This window comes from Acartia tonsa, chromosome 13 (genome assembly GCF_053477335.1).
Source record: "Acartia tonsa isolate MP-2025a chromosome 13, ASM5347733v1, whole genome shotgun sequence".
NCBI classification, from domain to species: Eukaryota; Metazoa; Arthropoda; class Copepoda; order Calanoida; family Acartiidae; genus Acartia; species Acartia tonsa.
The window spans coordinates 24,759,496-24,773,839 of record NC_137272.1 but is presented as its reverse complement, the minus strand read 5'-3'; the positions used below and the strand labels follow the sequence as shown (position 1 = coordinate 24,773,839).

At 41.1% G+C, this 14,344-nt stretch overlaps 2 protein-coding genes across 2 annotated transcripts in view; both read right to left on the bottom strand.

The window, feature by feature from the left end:
- The window catches only part of LOC145335217 (uncharacterized), a 52,454-nt gene extending 50,178 nt beyond the window's left edge, over positions 1-2,276 (bottom strand). Inside the window, exon 1 of the mRNA XM_080180952.1 lies at positions 1,781-2,276. The gene's annotated coding sequence lies outside the window, so the exon portion shown is untranslated. The remainder of the gene's footprint in view (positions 1-1,780) is intronic.
- A 1,882-nt stretch (positions 2,277-4,158) lies between these two features.
- Grip (Glutamate receptor interacting protein) overlaps positions 4,159-14,344 on the bottom strand; it is a 28,176-nt gene continuing 17,990 nt past the window's right edge. Inside the window, exons 24-27 of the mRNA XM_080181164.1 lie at positions 8,201-8,263; positions 7,609-7,935; positions 7,209-7,329; positions 4,159-6,959 (exon numbers count right to left, since the gene is read on the bottom strand). Coding sequence (XP_080037290.1) covers positions 6,818-6,959; positions 7,209-7,329; positions 7,609-7,935; positions 8,201-8,263 — 653 coding nt within the window. The 3' untranslated portion in view covers positions 4,159-6,817. The remainder of the gene's footprint in view (positions 6,960-7,208; positions 7,330-7,608; positions 7,936-8,200; positions 8,264-14,344) is intronic.

Sequence of the window (14,344 nt, the reverse complement as noted above, 5' to 3'; positions counted from 1 at the left end):
AAAACGGTTTGTGATTTTAAACAAAAAGATAATTGCATTATTTTTCTTTTCTTGAAAACTGAACTTCTACTCTATAAATCACTTTGTCTGTTTGTGATTTTTGGGTGATTTTTTCCTTTTCTTTAAAATATTAATATCTTAAAATTGGAAAACTACTATGTTCCTTATGATGATTTTCAAACATGGTTTCCTGAAATGAATGGATGAGAAACCAGAAGCACCTACACTACTATTTGTCTATTATATGTACCCCTGACTATGAAAAAAATCTATAAAATCATGGATTAAAACCAATTAGCACCTACTCTACTATTTGTCTATTATATGTACTTCTGACTATGAAACTAAATCTACATAATTTTGAATTAAAAACCAAGAAGCACCAACTCTACTATTTGTCTATTATATGTACCCCTGACTATGAAAAAAATCTATAAAATCATGGATTAAAACCAATTAGCACCTACTCTACTATTTGTCTATTATATGTACTTCTGACTATGAAACTAAATCTACATAATTTTGAATTAAAAACCAAGAAGCACCAACTCTACTATCTCTCTGTTGTATGTACCTCTGACCATGAAACTAAATCTACAGAATCTTGAAATAAAGACAAGGATGAAAAAGTTCAACGAATGATAAATGCTCAAAGTAAAACTCAGAGCAAATTCAAACTATGGAAAGGATGAACAACGACAACATGAAATATCTTTAGGGGTAGAATAGTTGTTTCTCCAGTTCAAAAAGTTCAAAAAGAAGTAGATCAAATTTAGAAGCGTGTCTGAGCCTTGAAGGGGTGATCAAAAAGGTGAGGCAATACATCTAAAACTTGTATTCCTTAATGTTTTGACACTCCAATATACCCAACACTTATTTTTGTGTATTAAAAATCAGACGAACATAATAAAAGTACATTATGTGCCTTTTTTCAGTAGAACATGCTACGCTAAATGATCGTTTAGAGAGTCAGAGGTAAGGATATTTGTAAAGATGCTATACATCTAAAAAAAAAAGAAGAATCAGAAAAAAAGTGCATCTCATTCACAAATGTGAACAAAACTCTAATGTCTTGGGTAAACATACATCAACCTTTTGTTCCTGTCGTGTGTGTGTGTGTGTGTGTGTGTGTGTGTTGAGGCTAATCAGGACTATTCTATTATTCTATTCAAGTTGCAATTTAAGTGCAAAAAGTCAATTTTTACTTTCTTCAACAACCCCATACATCCACACACACAATTTCTTCTTCCCTTTAGTTTTAAATGCAAAGATTTTCTGCAATTATCTGTGAGTCTCTACGTCATTCTTTTTTTAGTTGCAAATTTAGTTTTACTTCATAAACTATCTTGCTGTTTCTAAGTAATTAATTATTTTTTACAATAATGTGAAATTTATCATAATATTCAATTCAAACTTGTAAGTGGAAAATTTTGTGGCTGTGGCTGAGATAAGCTTATTCTTCATTCAAGTCGCTAAGTCTTTTCAAATAGGCCTAGTTTGTTGAGGCTGCAACTGCAGCTTTGTCAAATCAGCGTATTTAGGGTTTAGATTTTCTGTGGCTGCATTAAAATTTGGTGACAGTAGCTCCCAAAATATTAACATTATTGAGATAAGAATATTGGCATGGAAGTATAAAAACATATTTCTGCAATAATCATAAACAAAGAAAAAAAATGAAATATCAAAAATGTCTGTTAATTATGACATGTTTTTCATTTAGTGGTGACATTGTTTTTCTTTGGGTAAAATATATCATCATCATAAAAAAAACAAGATTTACCTGAAAACAAAGAATTTTCCATAAGACTGGACATAAAAACTGGATAGTTTTCAGTCACTTTCTCCTTCCTTATCCTTCATTGTATAATTTTAAGTTATCATCCTATGGTTGCAAAGCAGAAAATAAATAATCACTAATGAACCAGAAAGACTATTAAACCATTGTCAGTTTAAAAAAACTCTTAAATTTAGCTTTTTAACTTGAGTTTTAGTAATAGTATATTTTGATTGTTCACTTTTTCCAAAGGTTTTATCCAATATTATTTTTATTTGCAAACATTTTTGTAAGGTAGGGTTGTAGAATTTTCAACCCTTGCTACATTTTTTCAATATTATTTAATTTATAACAAATTTTTCAGTTTTTATTTAATACACTCACATTAATAATAATGTTATAATTGTCATAAATGACTTATTACTCAGAATGTAACAATACTATTTAGATGATATACATAGTTTTTTTTATTGTTTGTTAATGAGTAGGACTCTATTGAAAACTGAAACTGTATTGGGACAGTTTAGCAATTCTGTAGAGGCCACCCACCCCACCCCAACCTACCTAACATAACACCCCATCCAAACACCCCTGCAAGCTTCCAATTTTATTTCCCCACGTCCCTTTCCCCCGTATTGCACACCTTTAACCATGAAATAAACCTGGGTATTATACCACTCCCCTCCCCACATGCCTCTCTCTATCCTAAAGTTCTCTCTATTTTTTTTCCTGTCCCATTCCCTTTTCTGGTCGTTGCTAAAGTTGAAGTTACCTGCATTTTAGCCTTTTACCGCAACTAAACTGTAATGATGATGATACTGAGCGGGTGCGACACAAAAGAGTGGTAGGCACTTTTTCCTTTAATTCTAAAAAAATTTACTCATTTTTTAGCAGCATAAGTTAGGAAAAGCTTGTAAAGGGTATGGGATAGGATCATTTTCATGGATAAGGGGTTGAAAATTTCTTTAGGGGGTCGGGGGACAGGGGTGATTAGATTTGTTAATAGCGGGTGGTGTACGGACTATAGAGTGTATTGAGAAGATTATTGCAACAGCAATCATGTACAAAATTTTACCATTCTACCTTGCAATTCTATTTAAACACGACTTCCTTGTCCTTTGTAAACACAAAAAAATCTTCAAACCAAAACACAAATATTGAGTTCAAAATGTTTAAATGTTTAACATATTTTAAATTACAGAAGTTTTGATTTAAATTTTTTTCAATGTTCTCCTATTCAACATGTCTGTATGTCGGTTGGATTTTTGGTAATACACGTTGATTAATTATTATTGGAACAAAATTTATCGTCCTTGTTAGCAACTAATCTATTACTAGATGATACGACCGCACATCTAAATCATTAAGAAAGTTTGACACATCATTACCAAAAAATGTCAACATATCTGGCTGCCGTCGCGGAATTTCATGCATTGTAAAAGTCTATAAAGGCCTTGAAATATAAATAGAGACAATGTTACCATGCACAAACGTTATGCTATCAAAGGATTTATTGTACACATGTTACTTATCCAAATATCACATCTTAATAGGTGAACGTGTTGGGATAAAAGGAGATTCCAAAAATTCCTTGGACAGACGCTTGCAGCAAAATAGTACAAATAATAGTGCTTAATTTTCACCCTATTACTTACTTTAATAGTTTTGATAATAGCTTGATTGAGATTTGTAAAATTTAGATTTCATTTTTTAAATATACTGTGATTTTTTACATGAAATATTGTCACCTAGTTTTTGCTCTTATTTTTTAATATGATTTTTGATTATAATCAAGAAACTCTTTTTACCCAGGGAGAAAAGTGACTTTAATCATCCGCCCTTTCTGTCATCCCAAGATTAACTGACTGACCACATAAAAAATTCGCAAATGAAAAATGTGAGAAGTGGGATGATTTATTGTCCGATGTCCTATGCCCTTTTTCCTGGTTCTTAGGACTTACTTCATAAAAAATATTGATAATCCCTTTTTAATAATAACTTTTATATTTGTTATTATTACTAGACACTAAACATATGATGGTATCAGACATTTTAATTCCCTTTTCCGTATTCCCCGGGTATTTTACATAACTTTCTTTTTTACATTGGATAAAAACACTTTTATACATGAATCTGAATACAAAATGTGGAAAAGTGTCAAGATGTTTATTAGGATCTCTAAAACGGTAGGATGATTTACGGGGATACGAAAAATGCTAGTTTGAATTTGTTGTACGTTTTATGTTTTAGGCTATTTTCCTGACCTCCTCTAGAGGTTAGGGGCAAAGCAACGTGTAGCTATATATAGCAATAAATTTAAGAAAAGTTTGAGGATAAAAGTTTTTCTTTACAAATCCCTTAAAAGCTAAATAAAACAACCTAAATGTTAATGATTATTTTATTAAATATTGCATGGTTAGAATATTTGTTTTATAAAATCATGATAATAAATAACAATATAGTATAATATAATATAGAATTAACAATAGATAAATACAATACATTTGGCGGATCAAGTTGCAAACAAAGAAAGGTATTTTCAAATCAAAGTAAAGGCTGTTATAGGACAAACGGCTGGTCACACAGTCTACGTTCGCAAGTTATTTTAACCAGTAAATGATATCTGTGAAAACTCCATAATGTGTCGTCATGCACTAAACATTTTTAAACCTGTGCATTTTTTATCTTATTTTGGGCATGTTTTTTTGTAATTATGTGCTGTTAGGACAATAACTTCCTTTAGGTTATTTCAAAAGACCTTTTCTATTTTGGAATTGATCCCATGCTAATGTTTTTTTTATTTATTATTACATTTAAAAGGGTAGTTTTTTATTGAACCAGTTAACTTGAGTAAAATTTATGTTATCAAGATATTAGCAATAAAATGAGATATTATGTACACAAAAGTAAATTAACAAGGATGACAACATCCATAAAAGCGAAGCACTAAAACGGTAGGAAAAACGGACATTAACACGTGTATAGTGTCTGAACTGAATAATCAGAATTTAAAAGTATGAGAGTCAAAGCAAAATTGTAAGTAAATTTGTTGAAAATCTGCTTGATACAGGATAATGTTTATGGACATACTTACATTTTTAGGAATTGATTATAGAGTTGCTTCGCTTAAAATATTGTTCATTGTTGTCCCAGGAATCAATATACCAAAAAACAGATCAAACGGATAATTAGATCACATAAAAATTTGTTGTTAAAAAAGTAGATAAATCGACATGTTTAAAATGGACGTACGGACATTCTGGTAATGATTATAGAGTTGCTACGCTTTCTTAATCGTATCTAACTACTGCAGGAATCATCATGCAAAGTTTGAAATCGATAGGACAATGCTAACATGACTAAATTAACAAATAAAAGCTATCTATCTCGGGCGGACGGACGGACCTACCCTAATTATAGAAAAGCTTCGCTTTAAAAAATATTTTATAAAAGCTTTCTTAACTATTATCCCATTTTAGATACTCTAAAATCATTAATTTTAGTTGGGTAAACAAATTAAAGTTTTTTTATTTTTTCATTGAACAATGAAAAGATCGACCATAAGTAGCGCAGCATTAGATGTTAACTATTGCTTTAGTGAAAAAAAATTACTTAGTTTTGATTACTGTACAATGTACATACAAAATTTTAAAATCACGAAGTCCCATAAATCACTTTTACAGAGTAGTATACGGACATGTCTTAGTTATAGAGTAGCTGTGGGCTTGTAAAAAATAGATGAAACCAATCAGTCTCAAATAAAAAATAATTTTAATAGCTTAAATTGATGTATATATGTAAAAATGGACAATTTAATAAATTTTATAAAACATTTAATTTTTTTTATAAGTAATAAACTTATTTCTAATTGTTAGAGACACAAATGTTTATTAAATTAATTTGATTATTAAAATCTATGAACCTTTTTGATTCTTTGAGTGATAGCTTAAGCTAGAATTATATATAATTATAAAAATAAAAAAAAGGAAAATCCATTGGAATTAAACCTTTAATATTAAGTATATATAATAATTCACTTTTAACGCTGTATAGATTTTTTACTGTGGCTTTTTCAGTTGAATGATATCTGAACTAAAATTTTGTAAGGTGATGCTCTACAAGGAAAAATTTCTACACTGTTTTCCTATATTGAATGAATTCATACTTGTTCAGATTTGAGGTTCTTATATTCAACAAGGATGACAACATCCATAAAAGTGAAGCTCTGAAACGATATTCGACAGACGAACATTAACTTTTGTTGAGTGTCAGAACTGAATATACAAAATATGAAAATATAAGGTTTGACAAAATTATACGTAAATTTGTTGCAAAACTTCTTAAATACAGAATTCTGTTTAAGGACATACTGACATTTTTAATACTTGATAATAGAGATGCTTCGCTCATAATATTGTACCTTATAGTAATAGGAATCAGTAATAAAAAAATCAGATCAATCGGATGATTTTATCACATAAAAAATTGTTATTAAAAAAGTAAAAAAAATTAACATGTTTAAAATGGACGTACGGACATTCTGGTAACGATTATAGAGTTGCTACGCTTTCTAAATCGTACCTAACTACTACAGGAATCACCATGCAAAGTTTGAAATCGATAGGACAATTATAACATGCCTAAATTAACGAATAAAAGCTAACTATCTCGGACGGACGGACGGACGTACGGACGTACGAACCGACCCTAATTATAGAAAAGCTTCGCTTTTAAAAAGAGGGCTATACCCTACTTTTAATTGACTAATTAGATATAGTTTTGTTCAAATTACTTAAGTTTATCAAGACAATTTTATAATTTCTAATATCAGCTAAATTACTCCACTGAATATCATAATAAAATTGTCCGCCGCGCTGTTTTAAATCCAATCTTTACATGTCCACGTGATGCAAGTGTCCATGGTTAAGTCACTCTTATTAAGTTTAAACCACATTACATCATTCGTTGGTGTTAACTTTCCTTGGAATATAGATACATGTTTTTATGTATGACAATTGTCACTATAAGTAATAATTCTATAATTCAGCTCATGTTAGATTCTTTATCTGTTTCATCAATCCAAGGAACAGCTGAGCTGTTACTATGACCCAGTGCAGATTTACTAGTAGTTCCGCCAGGCATATTTATACCACTGGTTGGAACACTCCCGTACCCACTATCCATCCTAAATAGTTCAATGATACTTTAAAAGATTCTATTAATAGACTTGTTAGGTCGGTAGTTATAATATACATTAGAAAAGGAACATTCTTTAAAACTAAACTTCAAACAGGTCAGCATGTGCAGAATGATATGACACAGCAGTTACTTTAACAAGACACGACAATGAAACTACTATCACATTTTCAAGAAATGAAAGATATCATACATTTCTGACGATTACTTTCAACGGTTAACCCTGTCAATACTTAACCTTGATGGAATATAGCCGTAGGCATTTTCATTTTTTGGCGCAATTTGAACAGGAAGTGGTCTGACCGCGTAACCAGCAGATCTTGATATTGAGCCAGTGCTTCCTAGTGAACCATTACCACCTAGATATTACGTAAACAATAAAGTATACAAGTCAAATAACATATATTTATCAACTCATCACTTATCTATCTTAAATTAGCGCTGCAATTGTAGCAAATAAGTATTCTGTATTTGAAAAGTGAGGAAGTTGCAGAAAATATCCTGTACCCATCCCAAAACATAAGTATAAATAGCCTAAAAACCTCATGGGACATATGTAAAGCTTTCCTGAAGTGGTTGGCGAAATCTTAACACACACTCTTAAAAAAAATATTACTATGTCATTATTAAAGATTTACCTATGGTTAAATGGTCATCGCTCCCCCCAGAATTTCTAGAGCTGTGATTAGACAATCGCTGAGACAACGAAGTTGGGCTCTGATTGGTTGATCTGCGCATCAAGATAGGACTTTGATTGGTCAGTCTAAACCCCTGGCTTGGGTGATTTCTGTTCAAGGTTGCGTTTGGTGACTGGTTCCTGTTGAGGCTGTTGGAATGTCTGTCTATTGTGTTCTGAGAATATGGTGAGGATGCTGTGATTGTGTTTTGAGGATAATTTGAGGAAACTGATGATCTTTGAGAATCATAAGGATTGTGCTCGTCTACTAGAACGCCCCCTTCACAATCTAAATAAGAATGAATCATATCAATGTAGTATGTACACTTGTGATATTCTATTATTTTACTAACGGCTACGGCATAAGAGACCTCTAGGGGCGCTTTAGGTGAGGGGGTAGGGGTTAAGTCGCCCTTCCCCAATTTTATATAATATTTTAGGTAGTTTTGAAAATGTCACAATCTTCAGGTTCAATATCTCAGTAATGTTAAGATGTCAGTAATGTGTAGTTAAGCCATAGGTTATTTTACTAAATATCTTAAAACTTTGTATACCTGGAAATGGTCGTGTGATAAGAAGTTCAATCTTATCTCCAGCAGATGCTATCAGAGGAACAGCTAAACAAAATTACCATAAAGTTACAAAACAAAAATATATAAATGTAAGTTATTATGTTATGCTTTAATGTAGTTGGAAATGTAGAGGGGTGGGAATTCGACCTTCAATTCCAATTTTAGTTTTTTGGTGTAGTTGTGGTATTCGGCAACCGTGAGCCATGTCTATGGCACCCCTGATCTGGGGTTCGGTGGAGGGTCAATGGCCCTCCCCCGAGTCCTGGGGAAGGGGTCTAGTGACCCCCTCCCTACGTTTAGAATTAATGATTTGAATCTGTCATGTTTATTATGGTTAACTGTATTCTTAATTCTCCCCCACCCTTTCCAGGGATGGGGGAATCATTATTGCCCAAACTGACCATTGTATATATATTATTTATGCTTTTATGTTATGATTATTTATTCCTATCCATGTAATTGTTGTTTGTTGTATATAACTCCAGTATATCTTAAGCCTTCAATAAAGTGACAACCAAAAGTAGATGTTGATCATTATCTAGTGAAAGCTAGAGAAGCGTAGCTTCTCTATAGTAAGGTGTCCACGTCTGTCACACTGCCGTAATCTAATTGAACTCCGGTGTCTGCCATTGATCCTCGGCGGATACCACAACTTTGGTGACAGCTGTGTGAGATTACGGCGAACCACAAGTGTAGAGCAGACGCGCATCTGAGGCTAAGGTACTCCCAGCAGTGAATCTGGCAAAACTGACGCAAGCAACCTGAATTACCCACCCTGGACAGCAAAGTTTAACTCTGCATCCGGCAGTTGTGGAAGCAAGACAGCGAAATCTGACGAATAACCGCGAGCAGCGCTGATATCTAACGGAGAATTGAGCGCCAAAAGGGCTGAAACAGGCCTGCGGACCGGCTGAAACAAGCCAAATACGTGTAGACGGCTGAAAATAGGCCAACTTTACTGCAAGAAATAGCAGGATCCGAACCAGTGGCGCTAGCAGGACGGGACATTCCCTGCCGCCGATAGGCTGAAACATGCCACATAGCTGCAAGCTGCGAGCTAACATACGGGTGTAGTGTACCAGAACAGAGAAAAACTACGTCAACCCCGAGTATCCTGAGAAGCTACAACGCAGCCACCCATCTAGAAGACAGATATTATATCACATTTGCAGGGATTACCACCCCAATGTGATGACCAAACAAATTGTTGTGTTGTGATAAATCTAAGAATAGAACAGGCTTGGATTACTGTTTATTGTGATAACAGCTAAAAATAGAACAGAGTTGGTCAACAAATCTGTTATGTAATTGTGATAAGGACAGCAATAAAAGTTAGATGTAATATAATCAAAACAATTTCAAGCCCACAGCACAATAACAAATACACCCCTTATTCCAAGGGAAGGGGAGGGGGCCCCTTTCCATTTGAAGACAAATACAATCAGGGTTATATAACAGATAAGCCTAAGATTAAGAAGCAGAGGCCCCATTACACCAACACACAGTTACCCCCTCCCTCACAGTGGGAACGGACGGAGTTACCCCCGTCCCCTCACGCGCTTCCCCCTTCCTACCCACACTAGGCCAAGTCCGTCTGTAGTGTGGAGCTAGCGATCGGATATACAGAGCGCCATTCACGGGTAGCGCAACAAAGTGCGGAAAACATCATAAATCTAACGGACGAAGCGGACCAATGAGGGAGCGAGCTGAGGGGTGAGAGCGCGTTTTCCCCGTGTGCGCGGATTTGACGGCGCGAACGCGCGTTACAAGGACAGAAGATTCCACGTACACACACACACACACACACACACACCTTCACACCAGAGCAGAGCTACTCCATAGCATCTAACAGGGGTATTTTTTAGCAAATAAAGAATTGCAAGTTTCTTTCCTCCTAGCTCTAGTGTGATAAGGGAAAACCCAATCAGTTCCTGACAGCAGTTCAGACCCTCAACATCTATCTACCTCAACATCTAACCATTGACAAGTACAGCTAAGTTATACCTTTGCAACTAAAACTCCCAACCTAGTGATACAAACAGTGTTGGCTGTTAGGCTAGGAAGCCTCAAGTGACAACCCATTCATTGTAGTCCTGTATAACTTTGTGCCCGCCGTTTCACCGTTGACCCAATGGACCAGCATCAAGTCCCAGGAGGTGACCAAGCCCCAGGATGGCTCCAGGATGACCCTCAGCCGGCCCCAGCCGAGTACCGCAAGCTGATGCTGAGCAATCTGCCGGAGTATAGAGGGCCGCCCAAGCAGTCCTGGTCGGCACATATCCGCCGACTGGAAATGTCATGGGCGGCTTACCGCGTGCCACCTCATGATTCCCTCAACCGCCGCAACGCCCTACTACTGTCATTGGTAGGGCAAGCGGCGGAAATGGCGTCCCATCTGTTTGGCGAGGCAGGCCAAGCCTTGACCTACGAGCAGGTCAAGACCGAGTGTGAATTGTTATTTCGTCCTGCTTTTGAGTCCCAAACGCTTAAACAAGCGTTTAGGGACTACAAGCAACACTCGACAGAACCTATACAGGCGTACATATCAACAAAGTGCGCCTTGTATAGGGACGCCTACAATCATGAGGATCTTGAATTGTTGGTGGACGAATTAAACCGTGGAATTCGTAACGCCAATGTAAAACGCCTCATGATGAACCATGAAATTGCGAGTGTACCTGAGTACACTCGCAAGGCCATGTTCACCGTGACCATGGTTACTAAGCAACTAAAGGAGGGTGTGTGCTTAGTGGACTCGACCGACGGGCTGACTGGATCTGCCTGCATCCAGTTGCCCCAATATGACGAGTCGGAGCCAATGGAGATTGGCTCCTTGGCTCCGGGTCTCCACCAGATGGGGAAGGTCGCTCCAGATGACAAGGTTCCAGGCCGCTGCTACCGCTGCCAGGGGAGAGGCCACCGAGCTCGAGACTGTCCAACGCCTATGGAAGTTAGCCTAGAGGAGAGGCGCACCCAGCCACGCCGTGACCGTTCTGCCAAGTGTGAGCGTTGCCACTATGACGGCCACACGGCGGCCGAGTGTAGAGCTGACTGGGCCCAGGTAGCCAGCCGCAGGCGCACCGCCGACAAAGGTGCCCCTCCAGGGAAGCCCAGCAGAGTGGCCCATATGGAAGGGAGCGCGCCCCCAGCACCACCACCGCAAGCAGCCGCCTCCAGAGCTGCGGACCGAGCCGATGGGATGCCGCAGTTCGGGACTGTCCCAGCTAGGATCAACGTACTGGGCGGCGCGGCTGAGCCCAACCGGGTTGGCCTAGGCTTCAGTCTTAACCATCTGGGGCCAGAGCTGATACAGCCCAACAACATAGCCGAGCCAGAGGTGCTGAGGCCCCAGCCTTTCAGTCTCAATATGATGGAACCTGCCCGACCGAGCCTACCCAGCAAGAGTGGAGGGGCGCTGCCCAGCGTCCCTGAGACGGTGTATGGGGAGGCCCTGGCAGCCGCTGAACGAGAGAGGCAGGAGGTGCTAGCCAGCACCTCTGCATCGATGTATGGGACGCCACCCGGCGTCGCCACCTGGGATGATGGGGGGGTGCTATCCAGCGCCTCCCACCGTGTTCCTGGGGCGACAACCGTCGCCGCCACCGAGATACCTGGATCCTGGAACGAGCCAGCCTCCAACCTGATGTCTGGGGCGACCCCCGTCGCCGCCACCGAGAGACCTGAGTCCTGGAACGAGCCAGCGGTCCCAGAGGGAGGGGTGACACCCGTCACTCCCAGCCAGCCAGCGCCACCAGCCTGCAGTGAGAGCCCAGCTACATGCCAGCCAGCGCCACCAGCCTGCAGGGAGAGTCCAGCTACATGCCATCCAGAGCCCTCTACCAGCCAAGGGAACCCAGCGGCTCACCATCAGGATAAGTTGAATTTGTTAAATGTATTGAACCCAAAACCTTGTACACACCCAGCCTTGCCTGTGCCCCCTGCACTTGAGGCTGGGGAGATTGAAAATTGGGAAAATAAGGGCTTGCCTGTGCCACATGCACCTGAGTTCCTAGGGCAGGGGAGGGCATTGAGTAAGGGCGAGCCTGTGCCACATGCACTTCAGCCCCATGCCACTGGGCATGCCTTGGACCAGGGAAGGGAGCATTTAGGGCTAGGGGAGCCGACACCCAGGCAAGTGCCAGTCGCTTGCCAGTCTGTCATTGGGGAGGGTATCGGGGTGCCTCGGCCGCATACAGATAACGCTCAATGGAAATTTGTGTCTAGCCAGGAGCAGCCCAGCCGTGTTCAGCCCCAAGAAGCAGCCGTGACCAGAACCGGAGATCCCCAGCCGCGTGCACGAGGAAGATGGTTACCTGGAAGCCTCTCCCATTGGTGGATGGTCCTGTGGGGCCTCCTTCTGGCAGCCGTGTGGCCTACAACCAGCTACGTCCTGGTGGGGTGGGACTGTGCCAACCCCACCCATGTCACGTCTTACAACAAAGAAAAGATGTGTGACACGGAGCCCCTACACCAGGAGGTGCCCCTGGGCCACGACATCCACGTCCTGCAGCAAGTCAAGGTGAGGGAAACCACTGGGTTCAGCTGCCAGCTCACCGTGTCCCAGTGGACATTCAGGTGTGGGGTATGGGGTCACCTCAAGGTGACCTCGGTCCCCACCCTCATGAGGCCAACCAAGATAGACCCAGAAGCGTGCCGAGACCTGGCCAGGAACCGAGTATACACGTTGCCAGGCAAGACCCAGCCACTGACGTTCCAGCTGAACCACCCCCTGTTCTTCACCGTTGATGTAGTGGGCGCCCTCGTCAACAGCCCCGAGGGGGTGGGTTGCGAGGGGGAGGACGTCCACTTTGAGGGCCAGCTCTACCGCAATGAATTAGTGCTCCAGGAGCGGCGGCTGCTGGTCAAGGAGGAGACCTATGTGGTGGAGGATGGACGGGTGGAGTCCCAGTCTGACCACCTGACCCTCGACTGTCCCCATTCTGAGCTGTCCTGTATCACTGGGGAAGCCACCTACGTGTGGGACCACCTGGGAAGAGATTGCCCCTTGAGGCTGATCCGCAGCCTCCAGCCCAGCCTGGTGAGGGATGCATATCTGGTTGACCATCAGGCCCAGTTTTTCATCAACATGACCAGCCCCACCTCAATTGTGAACTGCGACTTCGAGGCCCATGCCACCAACCATCCAGCGCTGTTTGTGGCAGCTGACCCAGCCGCGGCTGCGCTGCCCCGAGTGTCGGCCAGGGATGTTGACGTTCCCCTCCAAGCACAGATCCATGCAGGTTATATTGGATTCACCCTGGAAACACGCATGAGGAGCACTGCAGCAGAAGAAGTAGCGGCCAACTGCTGGAAGCTCCAGCAACTAGATCCGGCCCACCCGGTGCGTGTCCAGGGGAGCACGTTCTCGGTACTGAGGGGAGACATCCTGCTGCAGCTGACCTGCCAAAGGCACAAGTATGTTGTCCGCGAACACAAGGAGTGTTGGGACAAAGTGCCAGTGGAGCCCACAGGTTTTGTAGACGCCGTGACGCGGGTATACAGTGAGCACGCCACCAAGATTCCCTGTTCCTCCACCTACCCCCTGACTGTGCACGCAGAGGAAGGCTGGATAGAGTTGACCCCTGCTCCCAAGAAGAGGCCACCCCCGCTGGATACGCCCAAGCAGTTGTTGACAGACCCCTTAGATGACTTCAGTTCAGGTGGTTTGTATTCACAGGCTGAGTTGAACGACTGGCAACAGCTGCTGGCGTTCCCAGCGTACAAGAGCGCCATGCTGACCGGCCTATCCTATGGCTCCTGCGTTCAGCAAGGCAGCTGTTCGGCCACAGGAGACCATGGGATAGTGTCCTACAACATTGACCGACTGGCGGAGGAAGGAGAGGCAGCCCTGGATGTCTGGGCAGGATTTAGACAAGCCATCCACGAGTGGGGAGATGGCGCCGCCATCTTGTGCTTGCTGCTGCTGATCCTCAAACTGCTGGGGGACCTCACCATCATTTCTCTGGCAGCAGCACAAGGAGGAGTCCGGGCAGCCCTGAATGCGATATCACAAGTGTTCCTGTACCACCCAGCCTTGTATAAGAAGGCGATGGCTAGAGCCAGGCTCAACCATGCCAAGTCCCGGGACTTTTCAGTGGACTGGGATGCCATCCCCATCGGCAGGGA